The sequence below is a fragment of the Dendropsophus ebraccatus genome, chromosome 12 (genome assembly GCF_027789765.1).
Source record: "Dendropsophus ebraccatus isolate aDenEbr1 chromosome 12, aDenEbr1.pat, whole genome shotgun sequence".
NCBI classification, from domain to species: domain Eukaryota; kingdom Metazoa; phylum Chordata; class Amphibia; order Anura; family Hylidae; genus Dendropsophus; species Dendropsophus ebraccatus.
The window spans coordinates 77255842-77282361 of record NC_091465.1 but is presented as its reverse complement, the minus strand read 5'-3'; the positions used below and the strand labels follow the sequence as shown (position 1 = coordinate 77282361).

At 41.2% G+C, this 26520-nt stretch overlaps 3 protein-coding genes across 3 annotated transcripts; all 3 read left to right on the top strand.

Moving 5' to 3' along the window:
- Nucleotides 1–1604: 1604 nt before the first annotated feature.
- Nucleotides 1605–6744, top strand: LOC138769738 (chemerin-like receptor 1). The gene is made up of 2 exons (XM_069948382.1): nucleotides 1605–1636; nucleotides 5659–6744. The coding sequence occupies exon 2, from the start codon at nucleotides 5672–5674 to the stop codon at nucleotides 6677–6679; it is 1008 nt and encodes a 335-aa protein (XP_069804483.1). The 5' UTR covers nucleotides 1605–1636; nucleotides 5659–5671; the 3' UTR covers nucleotides 6680–6744.
- Nucleotides 6745–8887: 2143 nt separating this feature from the next.
- LOC138769957 (chemerin-like receptor 1) lies at nucleotides 8888–9823 on the top strand. Its single transcript, XM_069948736.1, has one exon. It carries the CDS (start codon nucleotides 8888–8890, stop codon nucleotides 9821–9823), a length of 936 nt encoding a protein of 311 aa, XP_069804837.1.
- Nucleotides 9824–11728: 1905 nt separating this feature from the next.
- On the top strand, nucleotides 11729–24918 carry LOC138768772 (chemerin-like receptor 1). The gene is made up of 3 exons (XM_069946729.1): nucleotides 11729–11780; nucleotides 19334–19421; nucleotides 23862–24918. Exon 3 carries the CDS (start codon nucleotides 23875–23877, stop codon nucleotides 24916–24918), a length of 1044 nt encoding a protein of 347 aa, XP_069802830.1. The 5' UTR covers nucleotides 11729–11780; nucleotides 19334–19421; nucleotides 23862–23874.
- Nucleotides 24919–26520: the final 1602 nt, after the last annotated feature.

The window sequence follows — 26520 nt, the reverse complement described above, 5'->3', positions numbered from 1 at the left end:
TAAGCGAATCTGGCAAAGCCAGATTCATTGTTAATCGAGCTGACAATTTGCTTCTTTCTGCAAAGCAAATTCACAGCGATTAGCTACCAAAATTTGCTTACTATGGTGGCTGCACATGTTAATTTACGGTACTGTCACATGAAGGAAGTAAGGGATTATCCATAATCCCTTGCACCCGTCCAATCACCTGCAAGCCCTTCCATAATGTCAGCACCTCACGCTCACCTGGGATTTAGAGATGATCATTCTTAGGGTGGTATTACACGGAACGATTATCGTTCGAAAAATCGTTAAATCGTTCGGATTTGAACGATAATCATTTCGTGTAATAGCAGGCAACGATTAAACGACCAACGAGAAATCGTTGATCGTTTAATAGGATCCGGACCTATTTTTATCGTTTGATCGTTCGCTCATCGTTCGCACATCGTTCGCATATCGTTCGGTGGAATAAAAATTCACAGCTGAAACGTACGCAGTAGCGACGACTAAACGACCGCAAGAACGATGATAAATAACGATCATCGTTTCGTGTACTTTGGCGAACGATTTCGGGTCGTTTGCCTTAGCGGTCGTTTAAGATCGTTTATCGCTTGGTGTAATAGTACCCTTACAGTAAGTTCAGGTTCAGCTTCATCACGAACTCTCTACATTTGACTCCCAGTGGCTGGAGAAGGTTGATGTAGCCCTAGAGCTATAGGGGAACCCAAACTTACTGTAAGTACGCTCATTTCTAGATATCATCCTATGGCTAGATAACTGTGAATTATTTTCTCTTTGTTTTTTGTGTTCTTTCTATGCTTTTTAGTGTTTTTTTGTTGTTGTTTTTTTTTACAACGTCATAGTATGAGGGCTATTTTACATAAAACAGCACTTTACAGAGTCTATATTTTATGGAGCCCCCCCCCTTTATGAATCAAAGAACTTGAGGATTCATATCTATCTATCTATCTATCTATCTTATGTATTTGCTACAGGGGTACATTTAGTTATTTGGAATACAGTATATAATATTGGTCTATGAGCGAGATAAATAAACATATACACTTTTCTGACATTGCTGATCTACTAGCCAATTGAGGTTTGTTATTTTAGTAGTATAATACTTTAGAATTGAGACACCTTATCACATTGGTATGGCATTATATGAACTTTGATGTGAAAGAGATATTTTATTTATTCGTCACTTTTTTTTATCACAAAAATATACAGTAGGTACTGGGATGGGTTTCTTCCCTTTTTTGTTTGTAATTGATGACGCTTTTGCTGAGCCCCATTATCATTTATAGTGAGTATAATTTCTCTACAGTATTGTTATTTACTTGTATTTACTTGTGAGAAGTCCATCCTGTTTCTTATTGGACATTTTACACACAATAAGGGAGATTTATCAAACATGGTGTAAAGTGAAACTGGCTCAGTTGCCCCTAGCAACCAATCAGATTCCACCTTTCATTCCTCACAGACTCTTCTTTAAAATGAAAGGTGGAATCTGATTGGTTGCTAGGGGCAACTGAGCCAGTTTTACTTTACATCATGTGTGATAAATCTCCCCCAATGACTATATAAATTAGTTCGGGACTAGTCTCTCATGGACTCCTGATGAAGTTAATCATGTACTAATGAAACATGTCGGGTAGGATCTGTTTGTGGGGTCTTTTTGTTGTTTTTGTCCTTTTAATGAATATTTGACTCTATATTTCAACCACGTCCCCCTGTTCTTTATCTATATATAGCTTATAAATTGTGTATGAGTCTCTCAATAAAATCTCTACAAGGATTCTTCTCTTTATGTTGCTTGTTGAGCTTTGTAAGGGTGAGCTATGCCGTCATGTGTTTGGCGTGCCGTCTAATAATGGATTTATTGATATCCTACCAATATATGTCATCACGTACTATATTTCAAATATCACTTTAAATGTGTTGTTTACAAAAAATAAAATTAAAAAATTCTTTCAAATCAACTGTTGCCAGAAAGTTTCAAAGATTTGTAATTTACTTCTATTCAAGAATCTCAAGTTATTCAGCACTTATCAGCTGCTGTATGTCCTGCAGGAAGTGATATTCATTCCAGTCTAGAGAGCAGAGGGGATTTGCTACTTCTCTGGACAGTTCCTGACATGGACAGAGGTGGCAGCAGAGAGCTCTGTGTCAGACTGGAGAGAATACACCACTTCCTGCATGATATACAGCAGCTGATAAGTACAGGGAGACTCTTTTTTTAATAGAAGTAAATTACAATTTTCTGAGAGTTTCTGGCACCAGTTGATTTAAAAGGAAAAAAAAATAGTGAACTACTCATTTAAGACTAAGTTCATACACAGGAAAATAAAAAACAAAATACAACAGTAAAATAGGTATAAAACACGGTCATATTGTAAATCTACACAAAAATCTATGGAAAAAAAACTGTGCAAATATTTTTTTTTACACTGTATGCACAGGCTGACATTTTTCCATAGACTTTGATGTAACACATTATTAGAGTCAAAATAAGGCCAAGATTTATACTTATTTTACTGTCGTATTTTGTTTTTATTTTACTGTATATGAACCGTCAAGCTACTAACTTGTTCTAGTATGGGTTCCGTTCAGACTCCGACCCATAGATTAAAGGATTATTGTAGCACTATAACAAAGTCCATTGTCATTGGTCTGAATGTTATGGCTGATCAGTGTATAAAGAATATTGACTCGGTTAATACATTAAGTCCTCAAGCACAAATCTCCCCCGGAGAATAGAGAGGTCAGTGACTCTTATATGAAAGTCATGTACAACACTATGAGAAAATCTCTTCTCAGATCGCTAGAAGCTGTGGGACTCCTTATCCTCGCCTTATTTGGGGGCAAATCTTGTTTAGTCTATTTTTGTACCAATAAGAGACGGTGATAAAGCAGAAAACATTACAGTTCTGTACAGCGACTGCGGATAAAGAGGAGACACAGGACAGAAGGTCACAGGTAAGGAGACGATCCTATCTACTTAAATGTTATTATTCATATTTAGATTGTGTAAAGTAGCGATCTACAGTCTGTTGCAAACCAAGTTCCCGCAGCATGCTGGGATTTGTAGTAGAGGTCTATAGGATGGAGAGCAGAGTTTTAAGTAAACCTGACCATTCTATGAAACTAAATGCCTAATACAAGTTTTCTAGACTATCTGGTTTTGCAGTTGACACATTGTGACATGGATAAGGATGGAGGAATCCGAGGAATTGCTAAACTACCCTTAACCTGAGGCATAGAGTCACCTACCCCCTACCAAGAAAGGGGTATTCCACTCATAATGTTTGATATGTTGTTTCCCATGGTGAGACTAAAAATTCCTTCCATACTTGTTATTATTTATTCAGCCTCGTTCCCCCAGTTCTCAGCTGCTGCTTTCTGCTGAAGACACAAAAATATGTGCATGAGCTTTTTTTTTTCTCTGTCTCCCCCTCCACCCCGCTCCCTTCTGAGACAGCTGATGTAAACAAGTCATTGACTGGCTTTATCTGCAACATTGTATCTACTTTGTAATGCTAGGAAGTATAATCATAGTGAGTTAATCAGCAACTTGACCTCAGAATAATCCTCCGCGCATTACAAAGAATCTAAAATGTTGCAGATAAAGCCAGTCAGGGACTTGTTTACATCTGCCGTCTCAGAAGGGAGGGGGGAGGAGGGGGAGACAGAGAGAAAAGCTCACACACAGATTTTTGTGTTTTTAGCAGAAAACAGCAGCTCAGTACTGGGGGAAGAAGACTGAATAGATAATAACAAGTATGGAAGGAATTTTTAGTCTCACCATGGGCAGCAACATATCAAAAGTTATGTTTGAGTGGAACACTCAAGGGTTATCCAGAATTGGAAAAACACAGCTGCTTTCTTCTAAGAACGGCGCCTCCTTCTTGTCAGGATGTATATGGTATTACAAGCTCTATTCACTTAATTGGAAATACCACACATATGTTGAAGACAAGTATTGTGCTGTTTTTGGAATAAGGCAGCTATTTGTTATTATATTGAGAGGCAATAGTAAGGGGTGACACAGCCTATTTACTGCCACCAATGGCTGTGTTGGAAACTGTGGCTGCTGAAGTCCTTATTTTATCACAGTTACATATTGCTACATGCAGTGCTAACAATACTGAGCCTCCCCTAAAGAATATTCTAATGACTACTAGCATTACAATACACCAAAAGTCCAGGCTGGCATCACAGGTAACCAAAAGGTGTGCTAGTTCACCTGCTACTAACAATAGCAAACAACCAAAAGGAAAAGGGAAACAAGTATGTATGAACTGCACAACCGCAGTGATGTAATAATAGCAATATTAACAATTATACTTAGACAAAAAAAACGAAAACTCCAAATGCTTAAAGTGATACTGCCCCCCCCCCCTTTTTGCATTTTGACTTCTCTCCACAGGTGTAATGGGTGAATTTAGCAGTTTTCATACCTTATTTTATATCATACGTCATGGTGCTTGTTCAAGTAAAAAGTCATCTTTTATCAACTGCTAATTGTGCTAAGTGGGCGGGGCTTCACGGCAATAGTGCCACTTAGCCACGCCCACAGCACCACCATTGGCCCCGCCCCTCCATGCCATCATAGGCACCCCCCCACACACACACACACCTACCATTGGAACCGGGTGGCCTAAAGGGGACAGGTGTCGAGGGGGCAGGGCCTATGTGTCAATGACGTTACAGAGGGAAGGGGCCAACGGTGGTACTGTGGGCGGGGCTAATTGGCATAATTGTTGCGAAGCCCCGCCCACTTAACACAATCTGCAGTTGATAAAAGATCACTTTTTACTTGAACAAGCACCATGACATATGATATAAAATAAGGTATGAAAACTGCTAAGTTTACCCTTTACACCTGTGTAGAGAAGTCAGAATGCAAAAAGGGGTGACAGTGTCACTTTAAAATCACTTAAAACAGTTACCAAAACTCCACTCCTGGCTCAAATACAGCACAGTGCGTCACCACTCACCACCTACTGGTACAAAGGGGAAGACATAGAAGTATTATTATTGCACATGTCCGCCAATAATTACGTATATCTGTACATACATAACCATATACAAAAAGATAAACTACATGGCCAAGCCTAAAGTGCAAGTGCCAATGATCCACAGGCCAAGCCAACTGGGTCAACAGATAAAAAGACAACATGGCTGTTGTTCACCGGGGTGAGTCGAGAAGAGGATTCCCCACGTGTTCAGTTCTACAGGAGAACTTCCTCAGGGGTACTGAGGAACCCGTGAGGAAGTTTTCCTGTAAAATAGAATGTGTGGGGAATCTTCTCATCCACTCTTCTAACCTGCTGATAGTTCCTCTTTAATTACATACAAATATTGATATTGTAAATAAACTGAAAAAGGTGGCTCTGTCTGTATATCTATCTAATAGAGATGAGTGAATATACAGTAAATTGGGGTTCAAAGGAACCCAATTGCTCAATATATGATTACCACTGCCTGGAAAAGATAGACGCAGCTTATGGCTAATGGCTGAATACTTTTTTTCCACACAGCCCTAGGGCAGCATCCAAATACCAAGTGATTGGGTTCCCGTGAACCCCAACTGTACTATCTAATACAAATGTTTGGTATTAGATTAGATAATCTTTCATATCATTGGCTCATGTGTATTTTATTTGGTTGCAGAACACTTTAAAATATGGAGAATAGTACTTCTCCCGATGATGATTACAGAACGGAGCACACCAACCCAGAAAATACAGAAGATATAGACCCAACAATTCTTCACACCGTCCGATATTTTAACATCATTTTTTACAGCATAATCTTCATCCTGGGGATTACCGGGAATGGCCTGGTCATCTGGATTGCAGGATTCAAGATGAAGAAGACGGTCACAGTTTTATGGTTTCTCAACCTGGCCATAGCCGACTTTGTATTTGATATCATCTTCCCTATCCAGATAACCGAGTTGATTATGGACGAACATTGGCCCTTTGGTCAAACCATGTGCAAAGTTGTATTCACCGTTCTCATGCTGAACATGTCCGTCAGCATTGGTTTTCTAATGATCATTAGCGTTGATCGATGCACGTCAGTCATGTGTCCGGTGTGGTCAAAAAACCACAGATCCTTCAGGTTGGCGTTAATCATCTCAGCTATAATATGGGTAAGCTGCTTCATCCTTACCTCCCCATATATTGTATTTCTCAAGCTTGATAAGGACCCTAAAAGTGGCCTCTCCTATTGTACACCCATATATGCAGATGACGACGATACATACGAAATGAGGCATCAAGCTATGATAATCGTCAGCTTCGTCTCCATGTTCCTCATCCCATTTCTGATCATAGTGATTTGCTACAGCCTTTTTATTTTTCGCCTCAGAAGAAGCACAAGTCTATCGAGATCAACCCGACCCCTGAAAGTCATTATCACCATCGTACTTTGTTTCTTCTGTTTTTGGTTCCCGTTCCATATGATGCAGTTACTAGAAGTCCTGAACGTTAAAATGAATCCCACCACCGACATGATCCTGTCCCACCTTTCCTATTGCATCGGCTTCTTCAATAGTTGCATTAACCCCATCATCTACGCCTTTGTTGGAAGAGACTTTAAGAAACGTTTATTCAGATCTATTCCATTTCTCTTGGAGAAAACATTCAATGAAAAAGATGAGTCCGATATAGATATTCAGGTTAGTTGAGTAAAGTTAAAAAAATGAAGGAAAAAAAAATGTAGAAACGCTTTGTTATAAGTAGAGTTGATCGAAAGGGGCCGAGGTTCAGGTTCGTACGAACCAAAACCATCAGCACTTGACTCCCGCTGCCTTCCCGTTCTGTGGGGAAGGTGGAGACTGCCAAAGTACCGCCTGGAAAACAAGTATACAGCCTATTACCTAGTTTTCCAGGCTGTACTCGGGCTGTCTCCACCTTCCCCATGGAACGGGAAGGCAGCAGGAGTCAAATGCCAATGGTTGGGGTTCATACGAACCTGAACTTCAGCCCTGTTCAATCATCTCTAGTAATAAGGAAAAGTTTGCAACGTGTTCCAACGTATTCAGATAGGTTTTGTCTGTGGAGCTGTAGAGTGGGTGAAGTGTTGTCCTTGGGACTCGGGACTGCTACATCATTTGCTGCTTATATCTCGGGAAACACGAAACATATTAGAAAATGGGGAAAAGAAATATTTTGATCTAGGGGACCTTAGCCACTCCCCCCCCCCCCCCCCCCCATACCAGCAAGTTAGCATGGCCTAACTTTGTAACAGAATCCCTTTACGTTAATAGGGTTGTTTGGCTTAGAAAACACATTGTCATATATGCTGTTGAGGCAATGGCAGCTTATATTTTTACTTGTAATGGAAGGGGAACAATAGGGCGTAGCTGTTTACAATATATATTATAATGCATATGTGAATAATATTACCTTGGACCATGATGCCCTGGTACCATTGAATCCGGTAACCTCCTATGTTTTTTTAATTATGTATCTGAATATTCAATAAAAGTATTTTATTATAAGAATTTTGCCTACTCTTTTGTTCTACAGTCCAATAAATAAAACTACTGTGGGATTCTACCGTTGTCTCCAAACTGAAAAAAAAAAAAAATAACAACAGATCAAGACCATTGACTCCTATCTCAAACAAGGATCACAAGAGCTGTGACTCCTTATCATCTCCCTATTTGGGGTAAGCCGTTGTGTAATCTCCTTTTTATACCAATATCAGTCAGCGATGGAAACAAAAGCAGAAAACATGACAGTTCTGTAATATGTAACAGACCGCGGAGAGAGAAAAGACCGTACTGAAGAGCCTACAAGATCACACAGGTAAGGAGCCGATCCTTTCTGCCACAATAATGTTATTCACATTAGGATATTGTAAGGTGGTGATTTCCAACCTGCAGCTCTCCGGATTCCCCCAGTATGCTGGGATTTGTAGTTAAGTAGCCCTTGAGATCCATAGGTTGAACACAACAATTATAAGGAAACATGCATGCCACTGTTCACCTTCACATTTTTTTTTTTTACTGTTGACTAGTGACTAGTGTTGAACGGACTTACCAAATTGTTGAGGTTTGGCAACATTCTCCGACCCCAAACACTTGGCATTTGACTCTCGGCAGGTTGTATGCAGCCCTAAGGAAGTCCTGGAAAACATGGATACAGCCATAAGCTGCATCTATGTTTTTCTGGTAGTCCTAGGGCGGCATCTGACTTGTGGAGAATCAAATGCCGAGTATTCGGGTTCGGAGAATGTTGCCGAACCCCAACAATTTGGCAAGTTCACTCAACACTACTGTTAACACATTGCAACATTGTGAGGTGGTAGTCTGCACCTTGTGGCTTCCTAGTTGTTAAAACCCTATAACTGCACCTGTAGAAACCTTGGCACGGTCCTAGGTTCATAACATACGACCAAGACCACGTTCTCAGACATGAATTGTGTTTGGGCGGAAGAGGAGCTCCCCCTTAGAACAAAACAAAGATGATAACAGACTATGCTTTGTAAAATATACAAAAGTACACCAATAATATGACACAATTGATTACAAGGGCTGAAATTGATTAAAATCCAATGCATTGGTTGCAGCATACGATTGCTCACAGTCAGTTTGGTTACCATAGAACTTGGACAATGGACAAAAAGAGTAGGCGTGTTTTCAAAATGGCAAACCTTTTGGGCCTATGTTTACACAATGTACGTTTTTCAGCCGTCTTTTGGACAGCAAAAGACGGCAGTCCAAAAAGATGGCCCCAAAACGAGATGTGTTAGCCTAGCCTAAATTTGATATTAAGTAAGATAATCCTGGAAAGTGTTAAATATTTTATAGTATTGTCTTATCTATGTTATATTAAATTGCAGGACATTGAAAATGATGGAAAATTCTTCTTTCTCTCTTGATTACACAATGTACAACGACACGGAAGATACAGGAGACATACAATCAAACATTTTTTTCAAGATTCAAATTTTTAACCTCACTTGTTTTAGCATAACCTTCATCCTGGGGATTACTGGGAATGGCCTGGTCATCTGGATTGCAGGATTCAAGATGAAAAAGACGATCACCGTTGTATGGTTTCTCAACTTGGCCATAGCTGACTTTCTATTCAATATAATCCTCCCTTTCCAGATAACCAAGTTGATTATGGATGAACATTGGCCCTTTGGTCAAGTCATGTGCAAAGTCATAGCCACAGTTTTCTTCCTTAACATGTCCGCCAGCACCTCCTTCCTGATGATCATCAGCATTGACCGATGCACGTCAGTCATGTGTCCGGTGTGGTCAAAAAACCACAAGTCTCCCCGGTTGGCATTAACCATCTCGGCCATAATATGGTTTGTTTGCTTTATCTTTAACTCCCCGTATCTAGCTTACTTTAATATTAGGCACAGCTTTGATAACACCACCACACACTGTATCTTCCTATATGCCGATGACGATGATACAGACACAATGAGGCATCAAACTACGATAATCGTCAGATTAGTCTTCATGTTCCTCATCCCATTTTTGCTCATTGTGATTTGCTATAGTCTTATTATATTTCGGCTGAGAAGGATGAGAAGTTTATCAGGATCGACTAGACCTCTGAAAGTCATTATCACCATTGTACTTTGCTTTTTCTGTTTTTGGTTCCCGTTCCATGCATGGCCTTTACTGGACATGGTGGATGTTGAAATGAATTCTACTTTTGACATAGTCATGTCCAGCCTTACATTTTGCATCGGCTTGTTTAACAGTTGTGTCAACCCCATTATCTATGTCTTTGTTGGAAGAGACTTTAAGAAAAGTTTATTCAGGTCCATTCCAGTTCTCATAGAGGACACATTCAAGGAGTGATAGGGCTGTGATACAGAGCCTTGATTCAATGTGAGTAAAACTGGAATGGAATCTATTAATTCTTTCTAACCGCAGGTAATATGCGCTATACGTGTATATACAGGCAGTCTTTAGAGAATCCCCCCCACACACACACACAGACACACAAACACACCGAGGAACTACCTTCTGTGATTCAGAATGGAGAACTACAGAAAATAACAGGACTCAATGTATCTATCTATAAGGGGGGAACCAGCTAACTCCACTCCCTACCAAACCTCCCCTGGCGGCTAGTACAGAACAAAGGTGCTTCCATATTTGCCACTAGGCGCCAACATGCCATACACTGACCCATTATTTCTTTGCAAAGTTAAAGCCAACAGTAGCTTATTACATTGTGGATTAGTGGTTGATCTAATCACTTTTTATGGGTAAAAACCACAGCGAATCTGTAATAAAATCTTCTACAATTTATGCATGCCAGCCCGGCAGCTAAAGAGGTGCCCATATAAATATGCCTGCTGAATGATCCAGCGTGACAGTTCATGGACTTAGTAAGTTTCCCCCAATATATATACACAGTTGTACCATGGTTTAAGCGTAACTTGGTTTAAGAGCGTTTTGGTTTAAGAGCTCACAGTTTTTCGAAATTGTGACTTGGTTTAAGAGCATTGCTTTGGTTTAAGAGCTCCCTGTACTGGGTGGGAGCGCGAGTGGGGGAGGAGCATGGTCTGCATAGCGGGGTCTACAGCACTGTATTCTGACCCAGAAAGACTCCCTCATCTTCCAAATCATAGCAGATCCACTTCAGGCTGGGGCTTGCATCAGGGGACAGGACTGTGGAGGTCATCTCTTTATAGCTGTAACCCCTCTCTCCCCGGACAGAGATGCTGCATGTATGTGCCCACATCTGTCCTGCTCATTCCTTCATGCTCCCTGCAGTCTCTGCCCTTGTGTTTCCCATCCTCTCCATTATTGTACAGTAACTTATAATATCACAGATTCTGCTATTTCTGATAGTTTGTTTCATTTGTTTTACCTGTTATTCAGAATAATAAATCATTATTTTTGGGGTGTGGAACCAATTGTCTGCATTTCAGTGATTTCTTATTGGAAAATTTGCTTTGGTTTAAGTGATTTGATATATGACATGGAGAGAAAGGAACGGCTGCACATCCCATCTATATCTCCTATCTATCTATCTATCTATCTATCTATCTATCTATCTATCATCTATCTATCTATCTATCTATCTATCTCCTATCTATCTAGTATCTATCTATCTATCTATCTATCTATCTATCTCCTATCTCCTATCTATCTATCTATCTATCTATCTATCTATCTATCTATCTATCTCCTCTATCTATGTATGTATCTGTGTAAATAAACACTCTCACTAATCAATATACAGTTTAAATTAAATAATAAACTCTTCCAGAGGGATCAATTTAAAATAATTCACATAATTTGTCACTAGGTTTATGCTGCTTTTGTTCAGCCATTCTCCTAATATGCAGGAGAATAGGATTCTTGCCGCACCCCTACCCCTATAACCACAAATCAGCAGCTGGTGGGCGAAGTTTTCTGCTCATGAATATCCAGGACTACTGGGCTCATGCACATAATGGAGAGGACTACTTATTACCCATGTTATTCAGGAGGATATCTCTGGATCAGCGGCACAGAACAATATAAGTGATACATCATTCTGTTCAGCTTCTCTGTCACTAGTTTATGCTACCCTAAGATAGGACAGCCTAAACCTACTGACAGAGTCTCTTTAAGATATAAGAACAGAAACTGTTAGTGTTAAAAATAAAAATAATGAAGGTGATTAATGACGCTGACTTATAAGTAAGATTCTCTCTGTTGCCCATAGCAACCAATCACATCTCAGCTTTCATTTTACCTGAGAAATATGATAAATGAAAGCTGAGCTGTGATCGGTCCGACCTGTGACTGGTTGCTATGGGTAACAGATGTCACTATAAGTGGATCGGCTATATCATGTCAATCACCACATACGAATTTTATGTGAATTACGATATTTCTATTGCCATCATATACACAGCTATACTATGGTTTCATACCAGCTCTGAGGTGAAGGGATCGATAACACTGCACGAAAAGAGGGCTATGGGCGATGGCCATGGGCCATACGTTATCCTTATATGTCTCCAACCTCATACAAAGGGGAAGAAATGTATGCATTACATGTGCTGAGACGTCATGTGGAAACACACAGGGTGCCTATGGCGCCATAGCACAAATATATAAAAAGTCCCTGCGCTCCAGTACAGACTCCATGGACAATGCTCTGCCATGTACATGACGCCTTCTAGTATGAACAGTATTGTTTCTTCCTACACTACTTTATAGGGTTATTCCCTTAAGGGCATCACTAAGATGTGTCCTTACATTATGATCAGTAGGGATCTGACTTCTGGGACACCTGTAAACCCAGAGAATAAAGAGAAGAGGGGGCTCCCATCTACTTACTGTGCAGGGAAGCTCAACTCGGCTCACATCACATCAATACAGGAGCATTGTTGTGTCTGTACATGGGGAAACCAGTGAGGGCCATCACTAACCTAACCCTGAGCAATCTTTTACTATGGTGGCAATATGTTTTTAAAGGGGTTATCCAGCGCTACAAAAACATGGCCATTTTCTTCCAGAGACAGCACCACTCTTGTCTCCAGCTTGGGCAGGTTTTTGCTGCTCAGTTTCATTGAAGTGAATGGAGCTTAATTTCAAACAGCATCTGAACTGGAGACAAGAGTCGTGTTGTCTCTGAAAGAAAGCGGCCATGTTTTTTTTAACACTGAATAACCCCTTTAAGAATCAGTAGAGTATATTCAGAAAACAATTCGATCGAATAGTAAGGTATTCGATCTATCCAATATTATCGAATAGTTCGCCGAATATTCGATAAATATTCGATAAGCGTTCAAATCCCCCAGCTTCCGGTTTTTACCTCCAAGTGGTCAAATAGATGTTTTTCAATAATCGAATACTTGTTCCCATAGACTTTAATGGGATCTAATATTTGATCGAATATTCAAATATTCGGGAGATATTCTTACGAATATCGAATATTCGAATATTTCACTATTCGCTCATCACTAATCTCAACTTTTACTTTTAGGCTATGTTTCCACAAAGTATTTTTGCTCCAAAAACCAGGAGTGGATTGAAAACACAGAAAGGATCTGTTCACACACTGTTGAAATTGAGTGAATGGCGGCCATCCACTCAATTTCAACATTGTGTGAACAGAGCCTTTCTGTGTTTTCAATCAACTCCTGGTTTTGGCTGCCAAATACTGACCAAATACTTTGTGGGAACATAGCCTAAAAGTGTATTATATAAGCTATAGAGATTCTATAACATGTATTGTAATGGGATGAGGTCTTTGACCAAAAATTAATCTAGCTCCCTGCGCAAAAAGTCCTGCATTAGCTCTCCAAGATATGCTTTGGATTCATTCCCTATCTCAAAGATAACGGTCTTACACCACATTTGGATTGCTGCTGCTATTAATATTATTAATATTATTATTTTTTTTATTATTATTAATATACATTTTTTTGTGGCTGGTGCTGCTGCTGTTGTACATTATATTTCTGTGATTTGTAGTATAGCTGCATAGAACCTCACTGCTCATTGTCCTGTTTAAGAGGTGGCATACACCATAAAGTACTACTTACACACAGACTCCTCCAAAACTACCTCCAACTACCTCCAAAAACCAGTCTGACCAGTATCTGTTGTCATCTGCAGCCAGTCATCAGGGTTGCTTTCTTTTTTAGGGCAGCCATATCCAACCTCTCTGCTCATTGTCCTGTGTAAGAGGTGCCATACACCATAAAGCACCACTTACACACAGACTCTATACGACAATCTCCAAAAAACAGAATTTGGCATAAGGGTGCGATTAGACAGCCTCAGAGGCATCCATGCATGCTGCCCCTGCTGTTTCCTGTCCATTTCCGTGTTGTTTCCATCATTTTCTGAGGTTTTCTGAGGTTTTCACGCAACCTTCCCTGGGCCGAGCTTGGGTCCTTTGCAAAAATTCAAGTTTCCCATTGGGTTTGTTGCTCGAAACAAGCACCCGAGCATCGGGAAATATTTGTGTCGAGTACCGAGCACCCGAGCATTTTTTGTACTCACTCATCACTAAATGTTAACAAGAAAAAACAATGTACCTGATGGTACATTTGCTTTAAATATTGTACGATAAGAATGTAATAATGAATTGGTTTCAGAAAAACTTGTTGTACATTCCAGTCTGGATCTCGGTTTCAGCGGCTTATATAGGTAAAACCAAATGGTGACAAAAAATGACAAAAAATGACCTGGAGATTGCGCTCACAAAGAAGTAGAAACCGATGTTCACATAAAACACGATTTATTCAGTCCAACAATAACGCGTTTCAGGGCTATGACGCCCCTTCGTCAGATTCAGGACAAACATACTGTAGTATGCTCATGACACAGACCATACTTATATACAGCAAGGAATCACAATGATTGGGTTAAAGGAGGGGCGGTCCATTTCCTCCTCCCGGGTAGTTAACCCTATACACATCAGTGCAAAATTTACATAGTCAAGGTGACATATACAGAATTCACATAAAAAATACACATACAAAACCTTCATACAAAGTCCATAAAATCATATGTACATCTCCCATATAGTTCATATAAAATCAAATTCATGTGAGGGTAAGTAAATCAATTCATGATGGGCAACCCAGTGTACATATATCAATTCCCAATGAACAACTCATTCACAGTTCTACATATCAAAAATATTCTATATTAGTCCACTTACCCCATCTTGAAGCATAAGGAAAGGGAAAGGGGCAATTTCTCATGGATTCCCTCAGAGGCAGCAGCCAGAAGTACTCTGCATTCCAAACAGTCACATGATCGGACCAAGAGCGGTCACATGATCAGACCACATCACATGATCGGACCAAAACCAGGAGTTGATCGTGTGATTACTAATCTATTAGGCATAAGCGTCATGTGACGAGAATCATATATGGCATAAGTGTCACTAGAAATGGTGAAATAAACATGAAATAGAAAGATATACCATAAAATACTAATATAATACAAATATATTGTGTTGCTATAAGAACAAGGCTAAGCGGTATATGCAGACCCAATATATAAAAATAAAAAATAAAAAAATAAAAAAATCTTTAAAAAAATATATATATATTTTTTCCCCCTTCCTTCCCTTTCTTTTTTCCTTTCTCCTCTTCCCTTTTCCTTTTTTGCCCCTTTCTTATAGCAAATAGCTGAACTATTGAGAGAAATTAAACGGTAATGGTAAAAACAAATATATATGACTTAATTTATCTTCATAATAACTGGACCTATAACCTTAAAAATATATATAAAACACTACATATATCTAGATAAAAATTATACGACCAACTTATTGTACTTAAACCTAGTGCCTACAAATTCCACTCAAAGGCTTCATTTAATCCTAATGGCTCCATACAATTTAGCTTATAAATCCAGTACATTTCTTGCTTGCGTAACATACCCAATCGATCGGTGCTGGATTTCTTTATGTGTTCAATAGGAATAACAGAAAACTCCTTAAAGGGTACAAACACACATGGCGTATACGCTGCTTATTTACTGCTGCGAGTACGCAAGTACGCAGCAGATTAGATCTAAATAACTGAACACACCATCAAATCTGCTGCGTATACGCTGTGTGTGTTTGTACCCTAAAATAACAATTATGATGTTCCTTACTGTTTCTTGAGACACTATGTAGCTCAAAGCCTCTTGTGACATTTGAGCGATGCTTATTGATCCGAGTGCAAAGTTTCATAGATATTCTCCCAACATATTGTAAATTGCATGTACACTGTAAGGCTATGTTCACACTACGTAAGTCTCCGGACGTAGCGCGTTCCGTGAATAAGCGGCCGGAGACTTACGTAGTTTGTGTACAATGGAAAGTATACGATCTACGGCTGCACAGTTCACACTACGTACGAACTTACGCCAGGATCGTACGCGCCGCCGTAAAAAATGAACCAGACCATTGTTTGAGGACGAAAATGCCGTAACTTACGCCCGTAGCGTAACATGCGGTCCCGTACGGAGTGGTGATTTCTTCATTTTTCCACTTTTCTTTGCCGATCCAAAAGGTTCTGTGGGGTGTCCGGGGCTAGCCGAAGATTTCCAAGTAAAAGACCACTGTCAGATCGATACGTAGGGCGCTCGGGAAGCGTAAGTAGACTGCAGGCGTAAGTTCGCGGTCCGTACGTAGCCGGCCGCAACTTACGTAAATCCCCGTCCGGAGTTTAACACGTATATGTCCGGCCGCGAAAATATGTGGCCGGACATATATACGTAGTGTGAACATAGCCTAAAACATAGATCACATACTCAGACCCACAGTTTAAATATGTTCGGATAGGGAAGCTCTCACCTGTGGTTGTACTAGTGATGGTATTCTGTCCTTGGACAATACTCGAACAGCATTTACAACTAATACCCCCACATCTATAGGTGCCATTCGCTTTAGGTTACAAACACACTTGCCGGATCTGCAGCGAGTCTCCTTGCTGCGTTTTTGCAGCGAGACTCGCTGCAGATCCTGGCCCTATACTTTCAATAGCAGAGAAACTCGCAGCAGGGATGTACATCCCTGCTGCGATTTTGTCTGCAGCCCGCCCCATTAACCCCCCGGCCGCCGGACATTATACATTACCAGGTCCCCGTTCCTGCTTGCTTCGGGGCTCCCGGTGTCTTCACGGCCAGCCCGGCCAATCAGTGCGCTGCGGCGGGGCAGCGCACTGATTGGCCGGGCGGAACGTGCCGGGAGCCGCCGAAGCAAGCAGGATCGGGGACCTGGTAATGTATATCCTGCCCACCCCCCTGCAGCCCCGATCGCCCCACAGCCCCCGGCCGCACGATCGCCCTCGGCCGCACGATCGCCTGCAGCCCCCCAGCCCCCGGCCGCACGATCGCCCGCAGCTCCGCAGCCCCCGGCCGCATGATCGCCCGCAGCCCCTGGCTGCACGATCGCCCGCTGTGGGCGATCGTGCGGCCGGGGGCTGCGATGCTGGGGCGATCGTGAGGTCGGGGGCTGCAGGGCTGGGGGCGATCGTGCGGCCGGGGGCTGCGGGCGATGGTGCGGTCGGGGGCTGCGGGGCTGGGGGCGATCGTGCGGCCGGGGGCTGGGGGCGATATACATTACCTGATCCCGGCTCCTGCTTGCTTCAGCGGCTCCCGGCACGTTCCGCCCGGCCAATCAGTGCGCTGCCCCGCCGCAGCGCACTGATTGGCCGGGCGGGCCGTGAAGACACCGGGAGCCACGAAGCAAGCAGGAACGGGGACCCGGTAATGTATAATGTCCGGCGGCCGGGGGGTTAATGGGGCGGGCTGCAGACAAAATCGCAGCAGGGATGTACATCCCTGCTGCGAGTTTCTATGCTATTGAAAGTATAGGGCCAGGATCTGCAGCGAGTCTCGCTGCAAAAACGCAGCAAGGAGACTCGCTGCAGATCCGGCAAGTGGGTTTGTAACCTTAAGGTATTCTTAGTATTGGATATTCCAGCTGTGACCGGGCGCAACCGACTGGGAGCTACAATACTCTCAATGTTCCTAGCCCTTCTAAATAAAATTTGTGGACTCTTGGGGAGCACTTTCATAATATATGCCAATGCTTTTTCAGAATTTGGCGTATCAACCCATGTGATTGATGGAACGTAGTGATAAAATTACATCCAGTATGTCCGTCACCAGTTGATGGTTCTCTAGGTTTCAAACAATCTTGCTGAGACTGAGCCCTAGCCCTTCTATTGGCTTCATCATTAATAATTAATTTCGGATATCCCTTCTCTAGGAACCTTTGCTCCATGATTTTACTTTGAGTCTTTTAGTCTATTTCACGGGTGCAGTTTCTGCGTAATCTCTTAAATTGACTATAAGGTGTGTTGTTTTTCCAGGGCTTATAATGGGCACTAGTGTGCCCATTATTTTTTTAAAATAAGTTTTAGTCATAGTCTCATCTCCCACATGAAACAATAGTAAATCTAGATATTCTATCTCAATCTGAGACTGGTTGCATGTAAAAGTAAGACCCCAATTATTAGAGTTGATAGAGGTAACAAATTCATTCAGGCTTTCATCATCCCCTTCCCATATTATCAGAAGGTCGTCAATGTAACGCTTGTATAATACAATGTTGTCTCTCCATTTCTCTAGGGGTGTTATGTACAGAGTACACGTTCGCAAAACTAGGTGCGAAACGTGTACCCATAGCCGTGCCCTGATTTTGGATGTACAGTTGGGCCTCAAAACTGAATGAATTAGGAGTTAATATAAATTCAATCCCCCTAATAATAAACTGTCTATGTTGTGGTGGTTGGCGGGTGTCCCCGGAGAGTACAGTATTGACGACCTTTTAAACCCTTGGTATGTGGTATGTTGCTGTATAAAGAGGTGACATCCAGGGTGACCCACTTATAATTGGGGTGCCACTTGATGTTTTGTCATACAACAATCAGACTGGCAGAATCCTTGAGATATGAAGGCAAAGAGATAACGTGTTTTTGTAACTGTAAATCTAAATATTGTGACAAATTACATGTCACTGAATTAATCCCCGATATTATAGGGCGTCCAGGGGGACAGGTTAAAGATCTTAAGAGTTTTGTTATTGTCTACACCTTGTTCCTCTTTGGCATATGATGTACATATGATTTTATGGACTTTGTATGAAGGTTTTATATGTGTATTTTTATGTGAATTCTGTATATGTCACCTTGACTATGTAAATTTTGCACTGATGTGTATAGGGTTAACTACCCGGGAGGAGGAAATGGACCGCCCCTCCTTTAACCCAATCATTGTGATTCCTTGCTGTATTTAAGTATGGTCTGTGTCATGAGCATACTATGTTTGTCCTGAATCTGACGAAGGGGCGTCATAGCCCTGAAACGCGTTATTGTTGGACTGAATAAATCGTGTTTTATGTGAACATCGGTTTCTACTTCGTTGTCCGGTAGTGAGCGCAATCTCCAGTTCATTTTATTGTCATTTTTTGGCACCATTTGGTTTTACCTGACTCCTCGGGTCCTTGCACGAGGAGCCCGGTTTGGACCTGTTGTGAAGACTGCTGCTACCCCGATCCCTGGGAGGTGTGTTGGACACACCATTACATGTGCTGCTGGGTGTTGTGGCTCTGTTTCCACAACCCCAAAAGGTGAGCAGTGATTTTTAATAGGTATTAGACCATTATTTCAATCCAGAGGTACTACTCTATGAGGCGCTCTGCCTTTCTTTTTGTTCTTTGTTTCTACTCAGCGGCTTATATGGCATTCTGATGATGTCACCATAAATAAGCAGTGACTTATCTCAATCTGTCAAACATAAGACTTTCTAAGAAAAGATATTGTATCTTCAAAGATCTTTGTGTGATTCCTTATCGATTCCTCCTTTCGGGGCAGCCGTTGTAAAATCTTTTTGTACCAATGACAGATAGAAAAAAAGCAGCGATGACTATATTCCTCATGAGGCTGACTACGGAGAGAAGAGACAGAGCAGAAGACTATACGAGAGCACAGAGGTAAGGAGCAGATCTTTTTACCAAAATATTGTTCTTCACATTTGCATTTTGTAACCCAGTGTTCTCCACAACCGGTAATGTAATGTTCTCCAAACTTCTCTTAAGGAAGTCCTTTATAGGTAGAGTCTTAGTCAACCACCCAGTTCAGAAAGGACTATTATAAACAGCTATATTACTGGTATTTTATCTATTGTGATTGTGGTTTGTTCTTTTGAGTAACTTATTTTTTTGTGGATGTGCAGCCCCTTTACATGTTTATCTTCTTTTGTTTATTAGCGGTTGCGTGCATTAACATGTAGGGTTGCATGCCTTCCTTTGTATTGGTATTGCCCAACCAATTGCTTGTTTTATTACAGTCCAACCTGTGACTCTCCAGCTGAATCTGGGACACCCATAGACACCAATACGTTTAAGAAAACACTCATTTAAAAACATGAATATGCAAAAGAAGAGCCTGTGGAGCCTCATCAAAGAATCTCGAAACACAGGACTAGCCAGATATCCCTCCGGGAAGGACCCAGCCATATTCATGTTTCCCAGGGGGCAATGCACCTAGGACTTCACTGCATTGAGCGCTTTCACTAGCAGCCGGCAGTGTTGTCGTTTGGCTGGTCTGACTGAGATCAGCGATCTGTTTCTCTTATGGCTCTACTAGGCATTGCTCCCACCTAGCCAGAATCCTGCTCCACACTGATGAGGGGCAACACCCCGAAACAGCTGTATGTGGATGGTTACCTAGCCTTGGTTTTTCCCATGTCATTACATTGACTTATAGGGCCACTTAATATGGTGGTTTTGGTGGTTTCCTTACAGGAGCCACCCCTTGCTGGGTCCTTCCCGGAGGGATATCTGGCTAGTCCTGTGTTTCGAGATGGGCTCTTCTTTTGCACATTCATGTTTCCCAGGGGGCAATGCACCTACCCATTGAGCGCTTTTACTAGCAGCCGGCAGTGTTGTCGTTTGGCTGGTCTCCCTGAGATCAGCGATCTGTTTCTCTTACAGATGATACATTGTGACATATTGTGCCATATTGTTACCCAACTGCTCCTATTAGTTTCTGGAACCCCACAGACTCCAAGGGGAGGAGCAGGTAGATGCCATCCAAACTGGGCAGAGTCTTTACTCTTCCTTGCAGCACACCCCCCCCCCCCTCCTTACGACCCAGTAATGCTCCTTCTCTGTGCATAGGTAAAGAAAACATTATTATAGTAAAATTATTTCCACTCATCTGATTCTTCTATTTTTGCTATTTTTGAATGTTTTGAATTATTCAGTTATTTTTAATTTTTGAAAAAACATCATAAATGGGATTTGCTATTAAATCCCTAAGGGGTTGAAGTCAGAACTTTGGCTCGACTACTCCAAACACTGTCCCACTACCACCCCCGTGTTTGACTGATTGTATGGTTCTCATGGTGATAGATTACTGCCATATGTGACAGGACTCACACCTTCTAAAGAATTCCATTTTTTAACCCATCAATCGGCAGAATTTTATTCCATAAATTCCGAGGGTCATCTGTTTTTGAAAATGTGAGATGAAAATTTACTGTGAAGTCATTCCATGGCAGCTACTCTCATGGCAACAAATCGACGTGGGTGCTAACTCCAATATCAGTCTGCTACAGATAACAGCCAGCAGCCACAGGATATGGTGTAGGCTGAACGCCTGAGCCTGCTCCATACTCACCCAATGCCCAGCTACTATCCATGTACAACACAGTGCTCAGTTGTTAACAGGTTAAAAGTAAGAAATTAGAAAGGGGCAGATATTTCTTTCACAGCAATGTATTCACCATGTTATGATCTTTGATTTATAATTTTATGTTTTTGGGATTGACCATTTACTTTTATATAATTTTGACTTTATTGCACTGTAATGTTAAGAGTAAATGCATGGGATTTGTGGGAGATCAGAATATTCTTGTTTTCCAATCTCAAACAAATGTTGTAGTAGTGGTAGTAGTAATAGTGGTGGTATTAGTAGTAGTGGCGGTATTAGTAGTAGTAGTAGTGGTAGTAGTAGTGGTGGTAGTGGTGGTAGTAGTAGTATTGGCGGTATTAGTAGTAGTAGTAGTGGTGGTAGTAGTAGTGGTGGTAGTGGAAGTGATGGTGGTAGTAGTAGTGGTAGTAGTAATAGTAGTAGTGGTAGTAGTAGTAGTAGTAGTGGTGGTGGTGGTGGTAGCTGTAGTAGTAGTGGTAGTAGAAGTAGTGGTGGTGGTAGTAGTAGTAGTGGTAGTGGTGGTGGTGGTGGTAGAAGTAGTAGTAGTGGTAGTAGTTGTAGTGGTGGTGGTAGTAGTAGTAGTGGTAGAGGTGGTGGTGGTGGTGGTAGAAGTAGTAGTAGTGGTAGTAGTTGTAGTGGTGGTGGTAGTAGTAGTAGTGGTGGTAGTAGTAATAGTAGTGGTAGTAATGGTCTTAGTAGTAGTAGTAGTGGTAGTAGGTGTAGTGGTGGTAGTAGTAGTGGTGGTGGTAGTAGTAGTGGTAGCAGTCATAGTAGTTGTAGTGGTGGTGGTAGTAGTAGTGGTAGTAGTGGTTTTAGTAGTAGTAGTAGTAGTAGTAGTGATAGTAGTGGTAGTAGTGGTTTTAGTAGTAGTAGTTGTAGTGGTGGTGGTAGTAGTGGTGGTGGTGGTGGTGGTAGTAGTTGTTGTAGTGGTTGTGGTGGTGGTAGTAGTAGTGATAGCAGTCGTAGTAGTAGTGGTAGTAGTTGTAGTGGTGGTAGTAGTAGTAGTAGTAGTAGTGGTAGTAGTTGTGGTGGTAGTGGTGGTAGTAATAGTAGTAGTAGTGGTAGTAGTAGTAATAGTAGTAGTGGTAGTAGTAGTAGTAGTAATAGTAGTAGTAGTGGTGGTGGTAGTAGTAGCAGTAGTGGTAGTAGTAGTAGTAATAGTAGTTGTAGTGGTGGTAGTAGTAGTGATAGTGGTAGTAATAGTAGTGGTAGTAGTTGTAGTAGTAGTTGTAGTTGTTGTAGTAGTAGTAATAGTAGTAGTGGTAGTAGTAATAGTAGTAGTAGTGGTAGTAGTAGTAGTAGTAGTAGTTGTAGTGGTGGTGGTAGTAGTGGTGGTGGTGGTAGTAGTTGTTGTAGTGGTTGTGGTGGTGGTAGTAGTAGTGATAGCAGTCGTAGTAGTAGTGGTAGTAGTTGTAGTGGTGGTGGTAGTAGTAGTAGTAGTAGTGGTAGTAGTTGTGGTGGTAGTGGTGGTAGTAATAGTAGTAGTAGTGGTAGTAGTAGTAATAGTAGTAGTGGTAGTAGTAGTAGTAATAGTAGTAGTAGTGGTGGTGGTAGTAGTAGCAGTAGTGGTAGTAGTAGTAGTAATAGTAGTTGTAGTGGTGGTAGTAGTAGTGATAGTGGTAGTAATAGTAGTGGTAGTAGTTGTAGTAGTAGTTGTAGTTGTTGTAGTAGTAGTAATAGTAGTAGTGGTAGTAGTAATAGTAGTAGTAGTGGTAGTAGTAGTAGTAGTAGTTGTAGTGGTGGTGGTAGTAGTGGTGGTGGTGGTGGTGGTAGTAGTTGTTGTAGTGGTTGTGGTGGTGGTAGTAGTAGTGATAGCAGTCGTAGTAGTAGTGGTAGTAGTTGTAGTGGTGGTGGTAGTAGTAGTAGTAGTGGTAGTAGTTATGGTGGTAGTGGTGGTAGTAATAGTAGTAGTAGTGGTAGTAGTAGTAATAGTAGTAGTGGTAGTAGTAGTAGTAATAGTAGTAGTAGTAGTGGTGGTGGTAGTAGTAGTAGTAGTAGCAGTAGTGGTAGTAGTAGTAGTAATAGTAGTTGTAGTGGTGGTAGTAGTAGTGATAGTAATAGTAGTGGTAGTAGTTGTAGTAGTAGTTGTAGTCTTTGTAGTAGTAGTAATAGTAGTAGTGGTAGTAGTAATAGTAGTAGTAGTGGTAGTAGTAGTAGTAGTAGTGGTGGTAGTAGTAGTAGTAGTTGTGGTGGTGGTGGTGGTGGTGGTAGTAGTAGTTGTGGTGGTGGTGGTGGTAGTAGTAGTAGTAGTAGTAGTGGTGGTGGTGGTAGTAGTAGTAATAGTGGTAGTAATAGTAGTAGTAGTAGTAGTAGTAATAGTAGTAAGGCTCCTAATAGACAAAATGATTTTTAAAGATTAATGATAAACGATCGCAAGCGAGAGCTACCTGAAGTCGTTTACCATATTACATAGAATAATAGTCTTTAGTTAAGATTGTTACTATGATTGTTTACTCCATCTGTTCCCAGCAAATGAACAAACAATGTGGTATTATATTGTACGATTAGTGAACAAATGTAGATCTATAGCGAATGAATGTGGAATTACAGCGAATGATTAACAATGACTTTTTTTTCTCATGAAACAATTATCGTTTAAATTGGAACGATATAATGTTTTCCGCCCGAAAATCATCCCATGTAATAAGGCCCTTAGAAAAAAATGGAAAGTGTTAACAATTGTCGCCCATTGTCAACGAACTTTCATTTGTTTTCAGGACTCTGTAAAATATGGAAACCTTTACTTTACCAGATTATACTGAAACAACGTACAGCAACACAGAAGATACTGAAGACCTAAGCCCAAAAGTTTTTCGCATAATCCAAATTATGAACATCATTTTTTACAGCATAACCTTCATCCTGGGGATTACCGGGAACGGCCTGGTCATCTGGATTGCTGGGTTTAAGATGAAGAAGACGGTCACCATTCTGTGGTTTCTAAACCTGGCCATAGCCGACTTTGTATTTGATATCATTTTTCCTCTCCAGATAACGGAGTGGGTTATGGATGGACATTGGCCCTTTGGTCAAACCATGTGCAAAGTTATATTCACCGTTCTCTTCCTAAACATGTCCGTCAGCACCTCCTTCCTGATGATCATCAGCATTGACCGATGTACTTCAGTCATGTGTCCGGTGTGGTCAAAAAACCACAAGTCTCCAAGGTTGGCATTAGCCATCTCAGCCATAATATGGTTCACCTGCTTTATGCTTAGCTCCCCGTATCTTGCTTTCTTTGACACTATTCAAGACTCTGAAGATAGCAACACATATTGTATCCCCCGATATGCTGATGATGACGATACAGACACAATGAGGAGTCAAACTATGATAATAGTCAGATTTGTCTCCATGTTCCTCATCCCATTTTCAATCATAGTGATTTGCTATAGTCTTATTGTATTTCGGCTAAGGGGAAGCAGAAGTCTATCAGGATCGAACAGACCACTGAAAGTCATTATCACCATTGTACTTTGTTTTTTCTGTCTTTGGTTCCCGTTCCATGCGTGGCCTTTACTAGAAGTCCTAAATGTTAAAATAAATTTTACCATTGATTTTATCATCTCCCATCTAGTATATGACATCGGATTCTTCAACAGTTGCGTTAATCCCATCGTCTACGTCTTTGTTGGACGAGATTTCAAGAAAAGTTTATTTAGGTCCATTCCATTTCTTCTGGAGAACACGTTCAAGGAGAAGGACGACTCCAATACAGATCCTCGAATCAACCAGACTGTGATGGAGACAGAAATGGAAAGTTTTAATCCGTAAGAAAAAAAAAATCTTAAAGGGGTTGTCCTATCAGAATAGCCTATGAAAACATGTCCTGTATGGGTATATCAATTTTCTATTGGGTGGTTCCCTCTCTCCCCAGAAGACTTTGTTCTGTCTCCCAGATTCAAGAGACACTGCAGAAAAACAGGACTTTGTCACCGATTCATCTAAATAAGCACCATGTAAAATAAAGAAAATTCTACAGTGGCCACGAGAGAATAGAAGTGGAGCTGCCTAAGACTGTCATGAGACATCCTTATTAATCCTGAACACTTTAAGCCATTTAAAGTGCATGATTACCTGGCACTCGATAACGACTGACACCAGCAATCACGCTGATGTCAGCCCTTTAACCACCTAAATGCCATTATCTTATTTCCCTGTTCTGTAGGTGTTCAGTGGCCAATCGCCACCTCCGTAACGCAACTGGTGTCGATCAGTTACTATGGCAGCTACAGGTCTCTGTATCAGCCATAGTGACTCTTCGGGTGAAAGTCTACCTGTCATCATGAAAAAACTTTTGACATATCATAGAGACATCAACACAGTACCTTTGGAACAATGTTCGCTAGTCCACAAGTGGGAAGGATGCATGCCAAAAAGTCAGCAATCCAGGGGGCTGACAGTTACATCAGCCAGAGTCCGACAGCATCCATAAAGTGTTCAAGACTTTATTTGTACATCTGGATACATCAAGACCGGAATGCGCTTGAAAAAGACCATTCCTGTCAAAATGTTGTGCTCTGTCTGTATCTGGGTGCACAAATAAAGCCTTGAACACTTCACGGATAGTGTCGGACTCTGCCTACTTTCTGATGTCATAAAAACATGTTAAAAGTTTTCATTGGTCCGGTAAGAGTGTTAAGACCCATACCAATCATGAGAACTAGCAGGGAGAGGAACGCCCTGCCGCACGGTCTGCCCCCCAATCTGTGTCAGTGAAAAGAGTCAGGGTCCATAGACTTGCATAAGGAGTCCGACTCATCACGTGGCACAGAGCTGGTAGAAGTCTCCCAGCTGGTTCTCATGATTGGTACAGGTCTGAACCTGTCAACAGTTTTTCATGTTGACTTTAAGTCAGACTATACTAGCAGAGCACCCACCTAAGTGATCAGTGGCTTATATTAACATAGCATTAATCAATATAAGCAATTAAAAAGTGTAAAAAAATATATATATATTTTGAAAAATATGGGAAAAACCCTCCCGTAATAAGAAATTATAAAAAAAAAAAATCTTTGCACTTATTGTATGCAAAATCTGTATATAAGTTACATATAGCTGATTTTTAATTTTCTGTTCATTCAGCAGAAACTAAAGGAAATTAAAGGTTATTCGCAGCTAGCTCTGTAATCCTTAATGTGTCTACTACTTGGGTGCCCTTCATTGTGTTTCATCGAGCACTTAGATTTTCAGAGAGATGGTGTGAACGGCATTGGCCATGAGGGTTACAAAACACTGTACATTAAAAGAGAACCTGCCATCATTTTCATGGTGCTTGAACCTAAAGTCATTGGGATGGTCCTCACCGGCTTCTTCCCCACCTTGACTGATAGATGTCTGCCTGATAGTGTGTATGGAGAGATCTAGTAATAAAGG

What these genes read in the sequence shown, in the direction of transcription:
- LOC138769738 (XM_069948382.1), top strand. Translation starts at nt 5,672, where the DNA reads ATGGAGAATAGTACTTCTCCCGATGATGATTACAGAACGGAGCACACC.
- LOC138769957 (XM_069948736.1), top strand. Translation starts at nt 8,888, where the DNA reads ATGTACAACGACACGGAAGATACAGGAGACATACAATCAAACATTTTT.
- LOC138768772 (XM_069946729.1), top strand. Translation starts at nt 23,875, where the DNA reads ATGGAAACCTTTACTTTACCAGATTATACTGAAACAACGTACAGCAAC.